This window comes from Trachurus trachurus (assembly GCF_905171665.1).
Source record: "Trachurus trachurus genome assembly, chromosome: 17".
Lineage (NCBI taxonomy): Eukaryota > Metazoa > Chordata > Actinopteri > Carangiformes > Carangidae > Trachurus > Trachurus trachurus.
In genome coordinates this window covers 29,160,809-29,185,116 of record NC_139900.1, presented here as the reverse complement: position 1 = coordinate 29,185,116, position 24,308 = coordinate 29,160,809, and the positions used below count along the sequence as shown (strand labels likewise).

The 24,308-nt window shown below is 40.5% G+C and overlaps 1 protein-coding gene across 1 annotated transcript in view; it reads left to right on the top strand.

Moving 5' to 3' along the window:
- Positions 1–24,308, top strand: part of LOC311000435 (low-density lipoprotein receptor-related protein 8-like) — a gene marked incomplete at its 5' end in the record, with an annotated part of 105,350 nt that overhangs the window by 22,327 nt on the left and 58,715 nt on the right. The window contains one exon of the mRNA XM_083991150.1: positions 8,500–8,622. Coding sequence (XP_083847276.1) covers positions 8,500–8,622 — 123 coding nt within the window. The remainder of the gene's footprint in view (positions 1–8,499; positions 8,623–24,308) is intronic.

The following is a 24,308-nucleotide window of genomic DNA, read 5'->3' as shown; positions in this document are numbered from 1 at the left end:
CCTTCTATTCACAGATCAAAGTAAGGAATCAACAGGAGGAATTATTTATTGACCCCATCAAAATATAATAATATAGTCACATAAAATATTATATTATAAGTGAACTTTAGGAAATTAGAAAAGGAATCTCCTGGTTGTGTATCTTGCACCTTTGGCAAATCTTAACAGCCAAACTAGGCTAATTAAATTATGTCATTTGCAAAGGAGAACAGCTTGTCCGAAGCTTTGTTGATACCTTGCTGTATTAGTATTTTGTATGCTATCAGGATATCCCATTAATTTTGGAAGGTTTAATCATTTGCATGTCAGTTTTAGCCAACAGGATACATTATGTTTCCTGCTTCGACAACGCTCCCCTACTTTACTCTCGGCTAATGAGGCCATTTGTCTTCTGATGCCCAGGAGAACGTGCTTATCACTGCATTACCTATATATACCTATAAGCTTCTCCTGGCCTCCAAATGGCAAGAGGTGTCATTAATATCCCTCATGGTTAAAAAGAGAAAGTTTAGGAGGTGTGTGTGTGTGTCAGATGACGGAAGGCTACCTGCTGCTCTTGAACATCACTGAGTGATGGAGGGAGCAAGGTCCAGTAGCCCCACACTCACATTTGAGCAGCCAAAATATATTTAGAAATAATTCAACTGTTTCCATCAAACTGTATTCTTCTCACACTGAAAAATGTTTTTATTAAGCTGAAAATCAACTAAACAGTGTTTGAGCAATAAGAGTGTAACAGCCATGCTAAGAGCTTGCAGGCTGTTCTTATTATCTGATAAAGTGGTGCTTTTAGAAAAATGCTAGCTAATGTTAGCCTGCTAATATAATCCTGTTGTTCTGGGAGGGTTAATGTTTACCATGTTTCATCTCTGTGTAGTGTATTAGCATGCTATCATTAGCTAATTAGCAATTCATTTTAGTTTTGCAGGAATCGAGCTGTGAGAGTAAGAGGAACTATTTAGGATGCAGCAGGGTCCAGGTGTAAACTGACCATTAGTTTTTGCCAAAGGCAATGTTACATGACTCCACAAGGTCATTTTGTGCTAAAAAGAGATATAAGATGCTCAGATGCAAAAATATTTTTAATGTGACTGTGATCAAGGCATTTCAATAGGGGATTGGTCAAAACACATAATGAATAGGTAAAGCGGGCTAAACAACACTGCACAACAAGTAACACTCATCTCATATGCATCACGGGGACGGCTCTCCATTCCGACACACCTCCATTCCGACACCCCGCTCTTCCGAAACCCCCCAACTCCGAAACACCGCTATTCCAAACGTCCACCCGAAACACCGCTGTTCTCACCCACTCCGTTGTGGGAGATCTCCACAGAGTAAAAGAAATACACTTTTTTTCTCCCCCCCGCCGCGCTCCAGCGCGGCTGAACCTGGCTTGAGCCCACATGGGCGCGAGGCTGCTGCAGCTGCTGACAGCAGACTGAGGGAGATGCTTTGGTTGGGCTTAGGCAATGAAGAAAGGAGTTGGTTAAGTTTAGTAAAAAGACCAGGTAGAGGCTAGAAGCATAATGAACGTTATATGTCATTAATATGAAGTATTTGCTTGTTTTGCAGTTAATTATGCACATGATCCGTTTGACCCCAAAAAGGAAAAAAGGATCAATGCACATTGCGCACTGCACAGCCTCCGGTTCCTTTCTGATTACGTCCGTCTGTCCATTCAGAGTGGGGGGGTCTTGGAATGGAGGGGCTTCCCCAATAGCCTTTTCGTAATAGCGGGGTCTTTAGAAAAAATAGAAAACCCCGCTATTACGATGAATGGAAGTCTATTTTCGGAAAGGCGGGGTTTCGGAAAGGCAAGATTGTAACCATGCATCACATCCACAGCTGCAACACCATGTCAATCGAACAATGCCAATATCACATCTACTGTAGAAACCACTAGTGCATGTCAATCAGCCCAGCAATGTAACAGTGTCCAATATAGCTGCCATAAAATATGACAAAAAAACAGGAGGAGGAGAAGAGTTCATGTTGGCTACAGATGATAAATTTACTGATTTACATTGTTTGCCTCTCTGTAGTGAAGGAGGCTAGTGGGTAGGCTACTGTAGTATTTGGAACACTCCAACTCGCCAAATTGAAATGATAAAATATAATTTCCTTTCAAATTAAATTTAAAACTGCTGTCCGCAGGAGAGTCCCGTGTTTCTATGTCAAGAAACATTGACAGTATCATTAAATTGGGATTGTGGTTGGTTAGTCAAACCAACGAACCGACGGACAGTGTGACATGGCCTCCCATGAGCCATGCTGCTATCTTGGCTTAAAATATGAACTGACACACCTAAAGCTGCTGAGGAAAATAATATTTCATATCAGCAGTGAGCCACGCTGACTGCTTTACAACACCAACTTCATAATGCATATACTGTAGATCTCCCATGCACATCCACTTGAATGGTGTTTAAAGGAGAATTCTGGTCATTGTACACGGTTAGAAGGGAGATTATGATCTCTTTCTATCACGGGGGGAGGGGGGGCTGAAATTGTCTGCCGCCGCGCGGGAGGGGTGCGTTTGATTTCAGCTCCGGGCCGGAGTGTGCTGAGCGTGAACGCACCCCACCGGCGCAGCGTGAAGAGAGAGAGGAGACGGAGGGGTGTAATGTGAAGCTAGTTTAGTGAGTTAGCGAGGTATGTTGAGTCTAAAGCCAGGCTCTCCTGTACTACAAATGTGGCTCTCTTTTAACCCGGATAGATCACCATGGTAACTTATGCTTAGCTCATAACCGTTCAGAGTTTAATATAAAATCGGCTATAAAAGCGCCGCTGTTTAACTATTTAACTCATTTACAGCTGGCTGGCGTCATCTTTACATTGACAGTGGATCTGGATCAGAACGGAGCGTTTGACCGGAGGGAGAGATCACACTGATCCGCTGCTGTTGACTTTCTCTCTGAGCGTCTCCGCCTGCAGATGTTCAGCTGAGGGAATATGCTCCTCAGCTGTTGAGTTGAGCGTTAGGAGCAAGTTGATAAGCTTCGTAGTACCGTGTTAACTCCGGGGGGGACCGCGGGGCTAGAAGTTTTGTTGAGCTGGAACATGAACACAAAGCCTGACTATGTTGAGCCTCCTTCGCAGTACAGGCCGGAGGAGTCAGTGTTTTTTTTTTTTCCTCTGCCTTTATTTTGAAAGGACAGCTGGAGAGAGACGGGCAGGCTACGCGGAGATAAAGTGAGGGGGGATTGACACGCAGTTCCATTATTATCTGAAGCTTTCAGGCAACATTATCACCCCTAAAAATACTATATTGGTGAGAAATGAACGAGGAGGAGGGGAAAAAGGCGTGTAAACGATTATTGATTTCTCTAAACGGTTATGATTTGTTATCCGTGTATCCGTTTACACGTGTAGATGTTGACACCCCTAGTACAAATGTGGTAAACCCCCCCCCTTCTGGAGCCAGCCCCCAGAGGCTGCCGGGGTACTGCAGCTTTTTGAACGCAGAAGTGGTCTTCACTTGGAGAACCCAAAACCCCCCCCTTGGTAATCACTCACCTCAGACAGCTGAACTCGACCATTTATTTTTGTAAAGAAATCATTACAACAAGGAAAAAGTGTTTCTGTGGCGGGGAGAGCAGGCGTTCTGCCATTGAATAGCAATGTCTTTCCAGGACGTTTCAGAGTTCGGCTGTCTGAGGTGAGTGACTACATGCAAAAACACAAAGTTTATACTGTTTATACTCAGTATAGCCGTACAGTTTATGAGTTCAGTGGTGTGTCATAAGGATTCAAGTCATGTACCATAGATATTTGATTGTTTTTTGAGTGTTTGTTGTGGTTGAAAAAATTGCCCTCATACTTACGATTTAGGGGTCAAAAATCACCGGAATTCTCCTTTAAGAAAGATAAGAACGAGTCAATGCAGTGAAATGATGATGACAACATCGGCCCCATAGGAGAAGGCTCCAGGTGGGTTTGTCAGAGCGTGGAGCTCCTTCCCACCGTACCTCCTCCAGGAGACATAACATGGCTGGGTGAACTCCCCTGTGCGAGGCCCTCATTCTGTCTGTGTCACATCCCATTTGTAACACTCACGATAGGTGACATACACACACAACACCAAATCATCAGTGTTTTTTTTTTTTTGTTTTTTGCTGAGATTTTTCTTAAATATACCTGAGCTGTATAAAAGTCTACCACACAAGAACACACTGTGTGGATACTGTGGCGTGAGTGGATTTACATATGTGCAGAGCACTGCTAGGGATGTTTAGTAAGTGGCCTTGCCATCAAAGTGTACACTATTACCTGTTTTTATTCAGCTTCACATTTTCCATTAGGATTCCATAAAGCACTATAACTGTGTATGTCACTCTCCATCTCCTCTCCTATTACTCACTTCTTTTAGTTCTCGGCTTCCTATCTAACAGCTTACCTTCTTCTCCTGTCAATTTCCCCTTCAGCCCACCCTCACACACAAGCCTAACATTTAAAATACTCTCCTAATTAAAGCAGAAAGTCATTCTAAGCAGATGGCATGAGATGGCCTGGGTAATTATTGCCAAGTGAACCATGGCCCCTGTAGACCCTGGGTGCAATGAGTAGCGGGCTCAGTTGGATTGGCTAAGAAGCTCAGACTCTCAATGCGACGCAGGCACATCTGGACCCACAGAGGCCATTTAATGGATCAACCTGAGATTTTCAAGGTCTTTGTCACGTGATCAACTAAAGCCTTAAACACAGTCTTAATCTGCACATTCTGCAGTGCCTCATGTTCTCAGCACTGCCCTCATCTTTTCCTTTGTTCACCGCATGGGAGTCAGATTTATCAACACAATAATACTCATGCAGAGATTTTGGCTGTGTAGGAAGGGATAATTTGTTGGGGAGGTTAAAATTGTTCAACTTGGCCCTGAATAAGATTTTTGATGTGCTGTATCATCTTCTAGGATTTGTCGGGAGGATCTTATGAATCTCATTATTCTGTTGAGGAAGGTGTTGTTCCTTTAAAACTCGTATGCTGGGGTCTCTGGGTTTTGCTGCCCCACCTACTTACGAGGTTGATAAATGGGGTTTGAAAATATGCATACAAAATGTGAACAAGAAAAGTGTGTGTGTGTGTGTGTGTGTGTGTGTGTGTGTGTGTGTGTGTGTGTGTGTGTGTGTGTGTGTGTGTGTGTGTGTGTGTGTGTGTGTGTGTGTGTGTGTGTGTGTGTGTGTGTGTGTGTGTGTGTGTGTGTGTGTGTGTGTGTGTGTGTGTGTGTGTGTGTGTGTGTGTGTGTGTGTGTGTGTGTGTGTGTGTGTGTTGAAGGAAACATCATTTTTTTTTTGTTTTGTTTTATTGATGTGAGCACACCACTAATGAGTTTATACACTTGAGGGAGGTGTTAGTTAAAAGGATCACAATCCTTTGCTCTGTCGGCATCTAGCTTCACCTTTAACAAAGGCCCACATCAGCTCTCTAATGAGGACACAAGTGGCACTTAAAGGGATAGCTCACCCAAAATTCAAATTTCACTCATTATCTACTCACCCTCATGTGGACTAAGGGCTGGACGAAGTTTCAGAGTCCTCCGTGCCTTCTCTGAGTTACAGCGGGGCTCCGTGCAGCACTGCATGTCCATATGACGGTTGCGAACGGACACCAAAAAGACACATATATAGACTTATTTAATTTTTTTGGGAACAATTTTGCATTTCGGGGCTTCAACACAAGACAGACATTACATACGAGCAGCATGGAGGTATTTGTATGTTTTTTGGTGTGTCTTTTTGTTACGAAGAAAAGTGGTATCCATTTGCAACCGTTATATGGACATGCACTGCTACGCCGAGACCCCTTGTAACTCAGAGAAGCCACGGAGGACTCTGAAACTTCTCCCAGCCCTTAGTCAACATGAGGGTGAGTAGATAATGAGTGCAATTTGAATTTTGGGTGAACTATCCTTTTAAGCTGCTGAAAAATAATGTGTTTTCTGTGGTGTTCACTTAGACCAAAGACAAGGTATTAGGGAAACAAAGAAAAGAAAAATGGAATGACCCATGTTTGAAGGAACAAAAGATGAAGAGGGAGTGTTTGTCTCAAAAGCATAATGGGGTCAGTTCATTATGTGTTGCAGGGAAGGCGAGAAAGAATGTTCATTTGGAGTAGTGAAGTGAAATGAAACCAGGGTCCACGATTGTGAAAACACATTTACTGTACCACCAGAGCACATGTCCTATTAAAGCAGATGAGACATTTCATAAATTCTCTTCATAGTGTCAACAAGCCAAGATGAGCTGTCATTGGTTTGACTTTGTTACTCTGACACAGGAGATAATTGAGAATGGGCCAATTAAACAAGATTTAGAATTAGACACAAGTGGTTTATAATCTGAGTGCTTCTCGTTGGCAGGATATCCTGCTGGGCTGCAGGAATGAGACCACACCACAGATAACTCTTTAGGTGACCCATACTGGAAATGTGAGAATTAGATTTCAGTGCGATTTAATGGATTTTGGGAGAGAGCCAATGAAAGAGAGAGGAGGTGGTTGGTACAAAAAAAGTCACAAAAATCTCTCTAAACGGAGCAGGCTTCACTGTCGAGCAGCCATTATTGAGAAGAGACGTGGTCAGTGGTGATGCTGTAATGCTCATCTGGGTTGTAAAGGTTAGACAGCAGAAATGGATCAGTCATTGACGGAGAGTGGAATTGATACACATATTGATTTTGTCAAACAGTGGTTTCAACCTGTGGGTGGTATTGCATCATCTGCAAAACAACATCATTTTGGTAAAATAATGTAAAATTGTACCTTTTGTTTCCAGAAGCTTTAGTCCAGTCCTGAATGTTCGATCGTTATCATTGAAACAAAAAAATGTTTTGAGAATGCATTTTTTTGCCTCCATGTCTTGTAGGTTTGGTAGTTGGCCAAGTGTAGGAAACCACTCTCGTAGAGTAAGTGGTTCCACAGTCAAAGGTTTGTTCGATCCATGCAGGCTAATACATCACATTGTTCAGCTGCACCATCTCTACACCCTAAACACAAGTGACTGTGATAGTGAGCAGTTAAAGAAGAGTTCTGCAAGTGAGTTAATTTCATTTAAAATAGTGTTTGAATGACTTTTCTTTTTTTTTTTCTTGTATTTGTTACAGTGGTGGCATGACACGAAAAATAAAAAATTCATTCATTCATATAGCATTCATTTCCTCATTAATAATTCAATAACCATTAATCGATCACTGATGTTCTGCTTGGATGAGGATGTAAAGCTGGATCACACATAAATATGGTGACCTACAAAGAGCTGCAGCCAGGGATTGTTTTCAAAATGTCAAAACCACAAGCAGCCCAGCCACATATCAGGTGTTGACCATTTCTTGTTTCTCCCAATTTCGTCGTATCCACTTTTAAAAACAAGTTTACGTCTGTGACATGGAATGAAAAGCGATGTGTGTCTTGTGCCTTTGAAATGAGTTGGAGTTAGCAGTGAGAGTGTAGCTGGAGCTGAGCACAGCAAAGACAGATTCAGCTTGTTCTCCTTCCTTACAGCCCCTCAGCTAAGCTTAAGATTCCTGCACATCTCTAAACGCTTTATCTAATTTGAAGCATCAGAGCCAAGATGGGAGCCAGCTAAGGAACAGTTGTGGATGTGTAACAACACTGGAGGGCCCAGCTGAAGGCCTTTTAGCCAGTGATTTATTAGACCTTACTACGCGTCCCTCCTGGAGTACCAGACTGAGGAAAATGAATGGCTCTGACCTCTGCCTGCTTCAGGCGCTCTGGCTGAGCTTTGCAGCTTAGCTGCTACAGGTGGACAGTGTTTTTCGAATGTGTGTGCACGTTTGTGTGTGTTACATGTCTCTTTGAACACAGCAGGTTGGAGAGATTTGGGTTACAACCGTGATAATCTCTGGGCTGCTGCGTGAAAGTTTTGATCACACTTTCGGTTTTCTCTTATCGCTTAAACAAGCCTTACCCCGACATGTTTTTGATTTTCCAATCCTCAGCCCACTTGACGTGTTTATCAGCCCGTGGCCTCGCTGTGCTTGCTTGTAGCTCTCTGTGGTAAACAGGTTTGCAAAGTAAAAGGTTTAACCTCCCCGAGACTGCAGCGTTCAGCAATCAGCATCCATTTCACTGCTCTGCGATGGAAAACCTGAAGCAGAGATTAGACTGTTTTCGGAGACCAGCACATGGAGGAGAGGGGAGTCAGACGGAGGGAAGGAGGGAGTAGAGCACAATGAATAAGAGTCAAAAAAATGGGGAAAGTGGAGATAATTAGTGAGGGATATCAGAGGAAAGGGAGCACTGGAGAGGGCTGCAAAGAAATAATGTGAGCGATGATGAGCCTGATCTCCTCTGATGAGGGAGATGATTGTTGGGATTCAGATAATGGGACCAGTTTCATGACAGAGATTAAACCCGGCTGCAGCCCGACAATGCTCTCACGCTGTCTTTAACTTCCTGTTCTCACTCGTTTCTTCTCTGTCTGTGCCCCCCCCCCTCTCTCTCTCTCTCCCTCTTTCTCTCTGTCTGTACCTGAGCAGCCAGGAAAACCTGTGCCCCTGCAGAGTTCGCCTGTTTAAACGGCCAATGTGTCCCAGGACGGTGGCGCTGCGACGGGGAGCCGGAATGTCCTGATGGCTCTGACGAGGCCGAGGAGACCTGCAGTAAGTGAAGCCATTCAGCTCCTCAAGGACATGTTAGAATGATATTTGAAGTTTCTCTCAGTAGCTACATCAAAGCCTGATGGAGCAAGAAATGAAAACGGTTTATCCAGTGGTTTTGAATCTAAGGGACTGCTGTAAGGGATGAATCCAAAGTGCCATGGAAGGGTTAGTTATTTATTTATTTCACATATTTTCTGAGTTTTATATCGGGCTTATTTTGCCTTTTTCTTGTTTTACTAAAATGTGATTGAAAATGGTTTTGTTTACGCCGGGAAAACTAACGCCCACTTTGTGGAAGCTAATGAGGATCCAAATAAAGAACAAAGATTACTGGGAGAGGAAATGAGAAAAGTAAAATGAACTTTCTTCAAATGATGATTATTTCTCAGATTTTTCTGGCTTCCAAAAATAATGAAATGAACAGCCTGGGTAAGGTAAAAAATCACTGTATGTTTGATGACATGCTGCTGAGACGAGGAGTGAATTCACCCATACTGTCAGCTATGATCCAATCATGCACAGGAACATCATGAAACACAGTGATTTGCTGTTACTTTGAATATAAATTTCACTGAAACCTGCATGTTTTTGCTGCATGTTTCTCTGGATTTGCTCAATCAGGAACTACAAAAAACTAGTCAGGTTGAATTATTCAAGGTTTTTCAAATTCTGTGTTGTTGTTTTGTTTTTGTTTTTGTTTTTGTTTGAGCAGAACATTGATCTCAACATTTACAGCCAGATTCTTTACTCTAAGAATAAAAAATGAGAAGCAGTTGCTGGGAAATTACGTCAACGGGTTGCCTGTTGCAGCTGGATATTCAGTCGCACTATCAAGTCAGTCATTTTAAAGGAGATTTAATTTGACTCTCCAAGAAGCTGTGTTCAGGTGGCTAATTTCCCTTGTTATCTAAGCACCGGCGGCAGTTCAGCCGCCCCCAATCGCCTGCCTCCAATCACCCACGCACTTCCATTCTCAATGCTGTCTGATGGTGAGTGCAAAAAAGGCTTCGATTACTTCTCTGCCAAGCTGTTAGAGCTGAGGATCTCTGGCTGTCTGGCTTTTAGCCGGTGCCAGTCTAGTGCACCCACACACACAGGCCCTGATGGGGGTGAGGCGAGTTGACGTCTCCACAACCGAGCAGGGACACATGAGTGGGAGGCTTGAACCAATTATTAATTGTTTTCTGTCTTTCTTAAATGCTAATTTCTCTTTCTCCCCTGGCTCCTGCTTCTCTCTGGGGGTTACAGATATCAGACAGAGCTGAAGGCATCGCACTGATAAATAATGATGTCTTAGGGAAAAGCAGAGAGCATCCACAGAGGCTAGTGAATATTGCTACTGAAATCTGTTCCACTGAACAGGCATTTCAGCTCCATCAGGTCTTCATGTCATAGATCTGACTACCTTTTTAAAGCTGTAGCTGTGGAAAATCTGCACATACAGGAAACCAAATGTACAGGATTGGTAAAGAAAATGAACTGTGACTCTCAGATAAACCAGCTGTTGTGTGACAACTACGGATATTCTGTGGCCTAGCTTTGTCTTTCAAAAGAAATACAATTTTTAAATCATGAGGTTTACCACAGCTGAGATGAGTTGACTGACTTTACTCTCTCCCCAAGTTCAATTCAATATTATTTTTAATTCTACAAAAACATATTTAAAATCTTAACAGTTAGTTAAAGATTTGGGTAAACAGCTTCTTGCTATGAGTAGCCTAATAATCCCAAATGAGCAAATTTAGCTTTTCTTCCAAAAGTGCTTTGTTTTGTTTATTTTACACATGGGACCTCTGTGCTGTCTCTGTGCTCTTCCAGCTGGTTTGCAGGGGGCCAGGTAAAGATGGTAAAAGATGATGTCATGAACTTTCATTTGACACAGCAACATTTGAAACTTATCCAACTGTGTAAGTGAAGTAGGGCTGCCACGATTAGTTGACTAGTCACGACTACGTCGACTATTAAAATCGTCGACAACTAATTTAATAGTCGATGCGTCGTTTTTTTTTGTTTTTTTTAACTTTGTTTTTCTCTCAAAACTGCTGGGGCACCTTCCACACACGCACCCGCCGCTGCAGCCGCCCACCACACACACACACATGCACTCACTCAACGTGAGTTTACAGGTGGTCTCTCTCTTTTCTCTGTCTACCTGTCTTGTCCCTCATCAAGCGGCACCGGTGTAACCCCCCCCCCCGCCGCCGCCACCAATAGTATGTCTCCGCCGCAGCCTCTCCTCTCCCTCTCTCTTTCTCTCTCTGTGTCATTTTAAATAAGAAGCGCTACTATGAGCGGTACCGCCGGTCCATCGTTTTAAATCACGGACTGAAAAACAGCCGTTCGTCATTTAAAAATAAAATCGCAGACTTTGAGACTCGGTGTTAATATTGGAACGTTACCGCGTCTGGTCACAGCGGTTCTGGTCACGTAATGAGCGCTCATCTTAACGAGCAATTCTTCTCTCCCGGCGTAAATCTACGTCAATATTTTCCGGTAGCTTCTCATCACAGTCTAGCCTGGTCGCGCCCACACTAGTGACGTCACGCCTCGCAAAAGCGCTGCTGACTGCTAGTCTGGCCAACTGTGCTATTAACTGGATTTCTGTCTCCCGAATTTTTGGGAACTCCACCCTCTTTTTCGAGAGCCAATCAACGTCGAGCCTCTCCAACGGCTCTGGGTAGAGGCGTGTTCAAGTAAGTGACGCAGTAGAGCAGCGACCGGAACCTCATTGTAAACAGCAGCATGGAGCAGCGGACAGCGGTGTGATTGGTTTAAGCTTCGACACCGCCTATTCTGGCTTCGACCAATAGCAGACTGAGGCATTTGAGGGGGGCGGGTAAACCAGGTTTGAAGGATGCGCTTTGAGAAATGGATTCTCTTAACGTCTTGGCCAGACCCAATGCTGAGTATCAACATTGGAAAGTCGTGCCAACCAGGCTAATCACAGTCCACACCTTGCAGAGTTTGAGCTGCACCTCAGTTTCACTTGTTTTCATTTGACAGTTTCACACAGAACTTTCTGGTGGAGTCTTTCTATGTTTCTCCTTCTGTGACAGTAAAAAGGACATTTACATTTTTTCAGACAAGACGATTGTCTTATAAACTATTTGATTTTTTTTTTTAACAGAACGACTCCTATTATTTACAATGAGCACAAGTTATATTTGATTGATAGGCCTACCAAAACTTTATTATTGTGAACAATTCCTTAGTTTCAGGTGTCCACCTCTTTTTAATTAAATGTAGCTATGTTTAATGCCAGAGACAAATGAAGGAAAGACAAAAAACCTTTAAGTATTTATTTTGGTGTTGTTTAGGCCAGTGCCTTATCCTTATTTTACTCAGCTGTTTGCACATTATGCTACAGTTAGAGCTGCATATTTCATTAAAAGTTTAATGAACTATCATCTTAACTGTCTTTATTTTTAGTTAGCATATACCTTAAACACTTCAAGCTGAAAGCTAATGATGGTATATAAGAGCAGCTGCATGCTGGTGCGATAAGCTGTATGTTTTACATTCAATTTACGTATGATCCAATTAGTCGACTAATCGAAATAAATTGTCGGTGACTGACTAGTCGACTATCAAAATAATCGTTTGTGGCAGCCCTAAAGTGAAGCAGATTAGATTAGTTTTTTGGTACTAAATTATTAATTAATGATATGTAAATGTGTTCTGTTTTTTTATTGTCTCCATCTAAGCACCATAACAGAAATACTAAAGCTTCCTCTTAATTGATGTATTAAATGATCCTCAATGGTACTAGATAGGGCACACTAACAACATGTCAGACAAAAACAAACGCCTTTGTCTGTCACACCTCTGGCTACTTGGCACACAACGGAAACTGAATAAAGTTAACCCTGAGAGCCAACAAAAATAACCCAGCGACAACCAGCAGCACACTAGCATTTTCAGAATATGCTCCATGACACGTCGATATGAGCAACATTCGCTGAACAAAGTCATAATCTTGCTAAAAAAAGCAATTCCATGTGACTGTTTCAAATCTTGTTTTTATTAGGTGCTACGGTTACAGGACAAGTGGGGAAAAAACACGAATAGTGGGACATAGAAAACAACTTATTAGCTAGACAACTTTGACAAAATAACAAAGACAAGGGCTGTTCGCGGTGCTGTTCATATACTGTGGTGGAAGGTTACATGCTGTCATTCCGACATCCCACCATTCCGGCCTCCCACCACTCTGACATCCCACCGTTTAGACATATCACCATTCCGACATACCGCTATTTCGACATGCGGACATCCCACCATTCCGACAAGGCTTTCCATATAAGGAAATGTGCGTTACTCAACATGTGACTCCCTTCTTTAAGACATGCTGATAGAGGAATACCCTAAACTTAACCAACTCCTTTCTTCATTGCCTAAACCCAACCAGTGCAAAATCTTTTGGGGAAAAAATACGTTATTAAAGGTATTGTCGGAATGGCAGGATGTTTATAAAAATAAAAAGAATACCGTCATTCTGACCATAGGGGGCAAAAGTTATCGGAATGATGGGACATTTGATAGAAAATTAAGTGTTGCCATTTACACAATTAGAGACCTACTGGTAGGATGTCGGAATGGCAGTTGCCCCCCGTGGTGGAAGGTGCATATGTGTGTGTGTGAGTGTTGTTCTGTGTGCCAAGAGCATTGAAGAGTATGTGCTGGCGATTGGGGTGAGGTTAAGCTGGAATGATTGAATAAATCTTATCATGTTTTAAGAACCTTCAACAATTTTGGGGTTTGTTGTGGCTGTAATGCAAAATGCATGCAGGGATACCGTCACAAGTCTTATTAATGAGTTTACAGGGTCTGTGCTTAGCTCAGTGTGGACTTTGATTCAGGACCTATGGGTCAGTCATGACTGATGACGTCGTAGCTCCACAAAAACACAAGTTGACTTAAAAACTTGACCATGGCATTAAACAGGCAGTAAGTGAAAGTAATGATCAAAGTTCATAGCTGCAGGATGAACAGTCACACACAGCTATTGTTTCACCCAAGTTATGGTCTTCTTACAAAAATGACTTAATAATGATGTCTTGTCAGAGTTTTTCAGACATAGGAGCAGGCTGTCGATGGAGTTGTTTAATTATATTGTGCAACCTGTTTGAAAGTGATATTTTTTGCTCTAGCCACAATATCCTACTTTGATCTTTAAAGTCTTTTTTAAAGTTGCTGTGGGAGGGAATTAAAATGCATCCAGCCGAGCAGGAAATGAATCAAGAAAAAGCCGAATGAATCTTTCAGAGGATATTCATTCTAGTTTTGTTACATTTTATTGGCTGTGGGTGTGTGGGTCGGTTCGATGAATAATGTAGCAGCCAAGCTAAGCTTCTAATGTCACCCCCAGAAAGTTGAGTACAGGGAGGGGGGCATGAAGGGACCTCTGAAGGATAACAAGTTTATATTGGAAATCCAATTAAAGATAAATGAAGGAAGGATTCATCTCTTGGCTGCAGAATAAAGAGAAAGAGATCTGGGCTGAGAAGAAAGCCATTTATATGGAAATCCCATATGTATTCACATGATTTTGTGGGGGGGGGGGAAATCCTGAACACCAACACTGAAAAATGTTGAGGTTCCTGTTTTGCTTTCCAAACTGAAATCAGTTGACTTTGATGAGGTTTGACAGAGACACAGTAGTGTTTCAATCAATGATCTACTCAGGTATAGATTGATTATTTGTTTGCTGTGCTGTGAGCAGAACAAAAACATTTATGTCCTCTTCCTCCTTCCTCCTAAAAGTCAAACTATAAATACAGGTAGTCCTCACCCTGCAGCATGTATCCCTCCTGATTACGAGCTCAGATACAAAGTGTTGGACTGAGGCTGTATCCTGAACAGAGGGATTGCTAAAGGGGTTGCTGAGATCCACTTCATCACAGCTGTCTCTTTGTTTGAGTGGATTCAACGGTGCCATAATCACACAAACGAGAAAAAGAGAGGAGAAAAAAAAGGCACTTAAAGATGGACATTGTGCGAATATGCATGCAGTATCTTAAGGAACAGCAGCCAGCCTTCTCTTGAATGGCTCTCTCTCATCATCTGTCTCATTAACCTCATTTCACTGGTAAATTACCTGTGTGTGGCAGCCACTTGGTAGGATTACACAACTATAATGAGAACTGTACATCTGTCGGTGAAAACCTCTTGACGTGCCATATTTTTCTGATTAGGTTGAAACAGAAGCCAAAAAAACACCCCTGACATGCAAATTTAGCATATCCACTCTGAAGTGGCACCAGCATTAGCATGTTGCTGAACACCCTCAATCCCATGCAACACTTCACTTTGAAATCAAAAGCCTCCGAGCTTCACATTTATCAGTTAAACTTTGCTAAAGTGGAGCTTGTTTTTTTTTTCCATCTTAACAACATAGTGCAGGGTGAAATTTCACACAGCCTGCATCCAATCTTTAACGCGACAGCCTGCGATGAGATTGGCATTATGTAAATGGCAACGACTGGTGAGTGCGCGACTGTCTTTACACGGGCTAATTACATATAGCAGAGTATACACCTTAATGCATCACGCTCCAGTTATGCTAAAGCCAGATAAGACATTGCCGTTGTGTGTAACATGCAGAAAACCCTCATCTTCTCATTTCATTCAGTTTGCCTCCTCCCTGACTCTCCTTTACTTTCTGTTTCACTTTCACATGGGCACAAACAGTCTGTACACACACTCACATTCATGCACACACTCAGGCATTTTGGACCCAGTGCTGCAGACATCTGTGCCACAATCATTCTGGCTCACTGAGTGGATTCTCAATTACACGCTGGAGTAGCGTTACTCTGCCGTATTAAGAATTCAAATTCGGGCCACACTCAGTGAGTTACTTGTGAGCGCTGAAATATGAATGACTCTTTGGAGAAACATGTGAAGTGCCAGGGCTCGTCGTTTTTCTATCAGATTAATGTGTAATCAAGGAGGAAGTGGGCCACTGCAGCCAGCTGTGCGGCAGCGTCTCGGCTCCTCCGGCCAAAGCAGGGCCATTTTTTTCTGTGGTCTTGGATGCCCTGAGTCACTTTTAAGGATTACCAGGAGGAAGGGTGAGTGTGAACTACTTGATGCTTTCTGACAAAATTGCTGAGTTCAGCTCAGTTCTGCATGTCAGTTTGTGCTCTGTTTTGTGAATTCATTCCTAGGGGCTGACAGGCATGAGGGAACTTCACAGTGTTTCCTCTTCCTTGAGAAGTCTTTCATTATACGAGGATGTAACCCTGAATTGGTTAGAGATATATGGGCTGTTGGATGGAGATGGAGCTATTCGTTTTAAACCCACTATACTGTGCTTTCCTTTTGGTCTTTTAAGTGTTATGTAATTTGCAGCGGATTAAAGATCTATCTCTGAGAGGGGTTTGATGAAAACTTCATTCTATAAACCTCTATTGAGCTTCAAACCTCTGTCAGCGTTTTCTGGGGGAGTTAATAATAATAAAGCCTGACTTTTTATTGGATTTTTTATTGAATTGAGATTTTCTTTGTAAAGATGTTTGTGTTGCACATGCAGTGTATTCTACATTTCACTGCCCTGCGTGTGTTTAATCCTTTGGATTTCCTCTCCTGTGGAGGTGTGGATTGTGAGGTTTTGTGAGAGGAGCAGGTTGCAGGTGAACTTCCTGTATCCTGTTTATGTAGACAGTGTTGAGTAAAAGGAATACGTACACACTCACACTGTATTGTTCATTTTTTCATGCGGATCTGATGCAGTCTTCCTATTCCAAGGGTTGTTTTTCTGTTCCTGTCTTTGACACTTTGTTGCATAGTGAATTGTTGATGTGTCACAGAAGTGGGTTTCCCCTCAGAAACAGGTTCTTATGCAAGGAGCAAACTCAGAAACGGCTGGTTTTCATGAGCCACACAGCCTGACACTGTTATTCCTATGTTGTTACAGTGTGTACTGTTACACTTGATGTAATAGGGTTCATAAGAGGAACTGAGAGGAAGCAGGTGCCTTCCTCCTGCACTGAACTCTTTTCACCTAAATTTGTTTGGAGAAACAAACAATTGACTGGTCTTTAACATGTAGTGGTTAGGAATGATGATGTTTTGTAGAGGTGGAGATTTTTTTTACATTGGAAGAGAGGAATATTTTTGCACCATGTGTTCTGTTGTTTATATTGTTTTCTTAGTTATGCAATGATAACAGTAACAGTTAGATGGGAATTATGGCATCTAAATGGCAGAGCTGCGCAATTAATCAAAGTCTACACAGCCATATCCAAATGGCAGGAGCTGCAATTCTTGGAAAGTGGTAAAATGTGTCACAACATAACATTATTAATGAAGCACTGTGTTGTTACTGAGATGCCCCCGCCTACCAGTCATCTTCTGCACAGATGGTACAAGGCCCAACAAAGCTCCCATCATCATCATTTAGACTTTTCTGCAGTGCAAATGAAATGCATAATGACCATTCCAACTAAAATCATCACTCATATTGTTTGCACAATATCTGCCTAAATTAATCAGACTTGGTCTATTTTCTTTACTAATTTACTCTTTAAAGATTTGAAAACAAGTTTGAACACAGTGGAAATTATATTTTTGACTGGTTTTGCCAGTAACCCATCACACAGAAGAAATTTTCATCACATCTGAAACACTGAAACAAAGTAACATCTGGTATTTGACCTTGAAAACTTGATTAAACAATGACTACTCACTTTTCAATGAGTTTTCAGACTGACATTGATTGTGGCAGTAAAGTTGGAGCAGTTACTTCATAAAAAGTGAAATAAAAAATTACAACTATGAAATATGAGTTTGTCACGGTGGCTCCATGCTGTTGACCAACAGCGTTTAGATTGACCAAATTAGCCACGTGAATGGTTGTCTGTCCTGTGTGTGTGTGCGTTAATAGCCTGGACCCAGCTGGGATTTGAAACCAAAATACATAAAGGATGTTTGTCTGTCATTATTCAGCTAATGAGCCTCAGATGCAGCACATGAAAACAACCACATGACACAGTACATTACCTGCTAATGCACTTTGCTGGGAATAACAATTTCCCATCTTGTAGTCTGCAGCCAGGCAGTGTGTTCTCGGCTGCAGCAGATCTATAATTCAGAGAGGAGGACATGGCCACGCTAACACGGTTTAATGAAGCAATGAATCTGAGTATGACTCATGTTATCGGAGAGTTTTGTCCCCTTTTAGATCTGAGGGCGATTTATCTCCTTCACCGTCAGAGCCACAACACTGTCACACACAGGTGGACTGGGTTGGGAACCTGTCTGCAGTGAAGAGACAGAAAAGCCTTTGAATAAAGGGTCAAGGCTGCTCAGAAATAGGTTCATGAAACCTCAGAATTAGTGTCTGTTAGTGTTGAACAGTGACATGTTTCAAAGTGGAGGCAGCCACACAGAGAAGTCATGCTGTCACAATATGCTGAGAGTAGAGATTCAGAGCTGTCTAGCTGACTGAAGGACGAACCACTGTATGAAATCTATTAGCAATTGGAAGCAGCAAAATAGACATTAATTTATATGAATAGGCTTCAAATTATGACTTCCATGCCAAGCTACATTGTAGTCTTGCATTTATGACACGGTGGTTCATTACATCAGATCAGTTTAACACATTTTTCACATTTAAACAGTGCTTATTAGGCTTTTTGCAGTATAATATCAGATTCCTCATGACAAGTGACAAATTGAAGAGTCTTCCTCACTCAAAGCAACGTTCAGAGCAAAAGGCTGGCAGCAAAAACAAAGTCAACTTTAAAGATCAAATAAAGAAACAAACCACCGTAGGCTGTGGTTTACTGGGATTTTAGAACAGCTCTGCACAGTGGTAATGTATTACTACATATACACGCAGCAACCAAAAATAATAATTTATTGATAACAAATAATCATTTTTCTGCAAGCAATAGTTCTTCTGTGACATTTTGCAGAAAGGTTGCCAAGCAACAAACAAACGCAGTCCTTTTACACCGGGGCGATTATTAACATTTAACCGCCATTAATGCTGCAAATGTTGCAGAAGGGTGCAATGATGTTAGCGCTCCCAAGGTTAGCACTCGTGTTAGCAGTCCTGCTAGCACTGCATGGGTGTTTCAGGATGGTTCTTGTGTGTTTTAATTGTGCTGTGCCAGGAACATTGGATATTCCCCTGGCATCTCCTCTCAACGTTGTTCGGACTCCAGGAAGATCCCATGAATGATTCATATTTATGCCAGTACTACTCATTTCTCTTGCCTGCAGGCTCGCATCACAGAGTTTTTGTACAGTGGTGCTTCACGAGCAGTGGTTGATGTTTGTCTTGGTGCTTTACAAATCTGTGGAACAAACGAAGTTCAGCCCCATCGGCTGTCTAGTATTCTCAATGCTAGGAGAAAACGCCCCCCAAAGAAATTTAAGTCAAAAGCAACTGGACTTGGTTATTTGTCTAGGAAGATGTTTCACCTCTCATCCAAGAGGCTTCATCAGTTCATGTAGCATCTGACCAGGCTGGGACTGGTCCAACTATCTGGTGTGGAGACTCACTATTTAACCTCTTGTGGGGGCGTTCACAAGACCGATGATGTCACTGGAAACCCTTTGTGCTCCATGTTTTTTTTTTTTTTTTTTTTTTTTTTTTTTTTTTTTTTTTCAAATTTTTATTGAAAAAGTACAAAAATAAACAACACTGGCATTTTTCATAGTGCATATACCATAAGTGTCAAGGGAATGCCAGATGAACATCATTCAACATTAGTGCAAGTTAATTCACAATAGGAACATACACATTAGTGCTTCAACAGAATACATTTAGAGCAGTTGAAATAAAATTAAAATTAAAATAAACATCTCAAAATAAATAGTCAAAAAATAAATTTAATATAAAATAGAATAAACATTGATTTCATAAGGGGGATTCAAATCAATTTTAGTTATTCATTTCAGTGGGAAAATTCTTTAAATTATCATATAGTTTTTGTGCCTTTATTTCTGTTACAAGTTTTAGTGATTTCATGTACAATTTAAATTCATTCATGAAGACAATACATTTTGGGGATGACTTCATAACTCTATTCTTGTGGATGAAAAATTTAGCTAGACAAAGAATTAAATTGCAACAGAGTTCATCATATTTGTTTTGTAAGATCATACCGAAAGTGACATCATCACGAGAGATAGCAGCTGGAAATAATACTATTTTTTGTTTGATCCAATTGTGGATGTCAATCCAGAAGGTTTGTATTATATCACATGAGAAGAAGATATGGTCCGTGGTTTCAATGTCATTTTCACAAAATGTGCATAAATTGTCATCGATATTAAAGCGTAGTCTAAGTAATTCTTTAGAAGGATAAATGTTGTTCATAATTTTAAAGTGTGTTTCTTTCGTTTTGGGGGGTATAGGAAATTTTAGGTACATTGTTCTTAGTTTATCGATTGATTTATTATCAAATTTATGTAGGATATTATTTTTGTTTTGTCTGCCGGGGAACAGTGTTTCCGTGAGGCAGTTCCTTATAAAATGATTGTTACATTTTTTGTCTAGGATTAAAATCCCCTGTACTGACAATAGGCCCAGTTGTGGTATTATAGGTTGGTGGGCCAATATATTTTTTGTTAGAAATACAAATCCATGAGGAAGTGCTTTTTGTAATTTAATAAAGTCTGTTTTGGATGGGTTGAATTTATGTTTAGTGCAAAATTGTTGATAATCTAGGAGATTACCATTGGTATCCATTAAGTCAACCACAGACCATATATTCCTCTCATACCATTCCTGATAGAATAATGATTTATTTCGGTATAAAACATATCTATTATTCCAAAGCATAGTAGTGTGGGGTGAAAAGTTATGCACATATAACATTTTCCAATATAATAGAATTTGTTTATGAAACTCTGACAATGATATAGGCAATTTATTGATGTTGAAGTCTGCCATGAGAAGACATTTTAAACCTCCGATCTTATTGAACAGGGAATTGGGAACACAGTACCAAAATGAGTTGCTATGTTTGATCCAAGATTTCAACCAATTGATTTTTAAGGTTCCATTGAGGCAATCAAAATCAATAACTTTTAAACCACCATCTTTAATTTCTTTAACCATATTACTTTTTTTCATATAGTGTGGCTTGTTCCTCCAAATAAAATTCAGATTAATTTGGTTAATAGATTTGATTAATTTATTTGAAATGGCATTAGAGTAGGCTGGGTAAATGCATCTTGATAGACATTCCATCTTGGTAAGGTAAATTCGGCCAAGTATTGAGAGGTCTCTTTGGAGCCATAAATTTAACTTGGCTTTACTTTCTTTTATTTTTTTTTCTACATTCAAGTATTGACTTTGTTTTTGGTCTTTTGTAAGGTGTACTCCGAGGTATTTAATTTCTGATTTGATTGGGATGTTACAGATGTCTTTTAGAGTTGTATCATGAATTGCAAATAGTTCACATTTATTTAAGTTCAATGTTAACCCTGAAGCTTTGGAGAATTTTTTTATTTTTTCTATTGTTATTGGAATTTGGTGTCTGTCTTGTACAAATATCGTTGTGTCATCCGCAAGTTGGCTGATGACAATATCGGTACCCAAGACATTTAAATTTTTAATTTCAGTACAATTTTTAATGTAAATTGCTAACATTTCTGTGACTAATATAAACAAATATGGTGAGATGGGACAACCTTGTGGAATTCCCACATTAACATTAAAACTGGGGGTGGCTCCACAAGGTAGCATGACACAGCTGTTGATATTCTGATATAATCCACTAACTAAATTCCTAAATTTGACTCCGAAACCTAAATGTTCAAGAACTTGGAAGATAAATGGGTGCTCTACGGAATCGAACGCTTTATAGAAATCTAAAAAGAGAAGAAAACCATCATGTTCTATTTGATTTCTATATTCAATAATGTCCATTACCAGCCGTATATTATTGTGGATTGATCTTCCCTTTAAGAAACCAGACTGTGTTTCTGCAATAAGCTCTGAGATTCCTGTCTGAAGACGAGTGGTGAAGATGTACGTGAGTAATTTATAATCAGAATTTCTAAGAGTAATAGGCCTTCTGTTTTCTATGAATCTGGGGTCCTTGCCAGGTTTTGGAATTGAGATGATTAGCCCATGTCTCATTGTGGGTGGAAGCATACAAGTTTCAAATATTTCAAGGAATACTTAATGCAGTAGTTTTTTAATATCTTCCCAGAAATGTCTATAAAAGTCTCCTGTGAGTCCGTCCGAACCTGGTGCCTTGTTAAGAGACAGGCGGCCAATTACCTTGTCCAGTTCAGTAATTGTTATCTGACTATCACATGTTTGTTTAAAGATATCTTCAACTTTGGGAATATATTTTTCTATATCCTTTAAGAATGTATGGCAGTCTTCATTCGAGAATTTAGAGCTATAAAGCTGTTTATAGAATTTGAGGATTTCTGAGGAGATTAATTTTGGTTCTGTGATTTCTATATCATTTACTATCAAGGAACTGATGCTATTTTTCTTTTGTCTCCATTTTTCAAGACCACAAAAATATGCTGAATTTTTTTCCCCCTCCTCTATCCATTTAGCTCTCGATCTAATGAAAGCCCCTTGCGCTCTTTGAATATACATTTCATCTAATTTAGGTTGAAGAATTAGTATTTTCTGTTTATCGTCTTCAGTAGGGTTGAGTTTATTGCAGTAAACATTTAATTGTTTGATAATGTCTAGTTCCTTTTTCTCTAATTCTTTTTTAATTTTTTTACTGAATGAAATGGAAAATTGGCGTATTTTATATTTAAGGAATTCCCATTTTTTAACAGGTGTTGTTAGTTCTTCCAAGTTTACAATTTCAGTAATTAGTGATTTCATCTTTTGACAATAATCATTATTTTTGATTAGGCTAGAGTTAAATTTCCAATATTTGTTTGAACAAGTTCTACTGTTGTTAGGTTTCACATATAGATAGATAACACTATGATCAGTAAGTGGAGCAGCAGATATATCAGAGCTGATATCATAGCATAGCAAGTGGGTTGCAATTAACCAGTGGTCAATTCTGGATTTATATTTGGAGTTGAACCATGAGAATTTAAGTATTCCTGGGTTTAAGTGTCTCCAAGCATCCGTTAAGCTTTGGTCATTGCAGAAGTTTATAAAAGTGTTGTTTGGATGACTTGCAGAGAATCTAGTAGGAAATTTATCATAGAATTCATCATGGACTAAGTTAAGATCTCCACCTATTATAACGTTATCAGTTGAGTATGTTGATTTCATATTAGCTAATTGTAAGCCAATTTGTTCTAACAGGTTTTTATTTTCAGTGCTTCCATTGTACCCATAAATATTGATTAAGATGAATTTGAAATCATCAAGGGTTAGTATGAGCATTAGCCAGTGACCATTAACATCTGCCATATGAGAAATAACCTGACCTTTGAAATTTTTTAGCAAGATGGCGACTCCTGCTGATCTTGAAGTACCATGGCTGAAATAAACCTCGTCTCCCCATTGTTTAGACCAGAAAGTTATATCTTCTATCTTGGAATGCGTTTCTTGTAAAAAAATAACATTAGCATTTTTCCCTTTACAAAATAAAAAAAAGCTTTTTCTTTTGGTCATGTCTCTTAGACCCCTTGCATTAACAGACATTAGAGAAATATCATTTTTTAACTGGAACATATGATTCAAAACAAACAAAAAATGAGATGAATTAACTGAACTGTTTTAGAAACAAGAATACGGTGTTATATAAGGATACTAACCCATTATGGTAGCAAAACCTTAAGTGTGTCAATTGCTTATCAAAACTCACTTGCTTGTAGGATTAAAAATCCCCTGTTACTTTGATCATGGTGTGACTCTCTGTCCATTGATGAAGGCATGGGGGCCTCGGAATATAGTCTTATGGCCTGCCTTCCTTGCTTGTTCAATCTTTGGCCATACAGCTCTTCGGGCCTCTCTGTCTTCTTTGGTGAGATCTTCTGCGAAGCGGATGTTGAGCTCCTTGCAGACTGAGTGATGTTTGGTAGTACGCCAGAGTTCATCTCTGAAGTGTCTCCCCGTGAACTGCATGATGATCTGGCGAGGACGGTCGGTGTTGTATGGTCCTAGACGATGCACAGAGTCTATGATGAAGTCCATGTTCTCTTTCCAGTGTGGCACAATCTTTCCGATGATGTCCTTGATGATCTGACGTGTGTTTTCCTCTTTTTCTTCAAACAGGCCATTTAGTCTTAAATTCCATCTTCTTTTGTATCTCTCCAACTCTGCAGTTTTCATCCCCAACTCTGCAGCTCTCATTTCCAGCTCTGTGTTTTTCTTCTTGAGTTGTTTCATTTCTATTCCCAACTCTTTGTTTTTTTCTTTGCATTCTTTGATTTCAGCCGAATTAAATTCAACTGATTTTGCGATGCTGGCCATGGTGACTGTGTTTTGTTTTTGTTCTTTTTTGAAGTCCTCCATCATGTTTTGAAGTGTCCCAATTGCAGCCAGGATAGCAGCGTTTGAAGCATCGTCTGCACGGGCTCCTGCAAGCATGTTTTCCTCTCCTCTTGGTTTTTTCTGCTGAGTTGGTGGCTTAGAAGGCGATGTTAGATAGTTTTTTGTGCCTTTGGCGTTTGTCTCCATGTTTCCTGGACCGCAGTATTCGTGTTGTTGGAGAGCACGAGGTTTAGCGTTGACATTAGCTTTAGCCATGTAGCCTTTTGTGTTGTTAGATGTCCGGGATTACTTA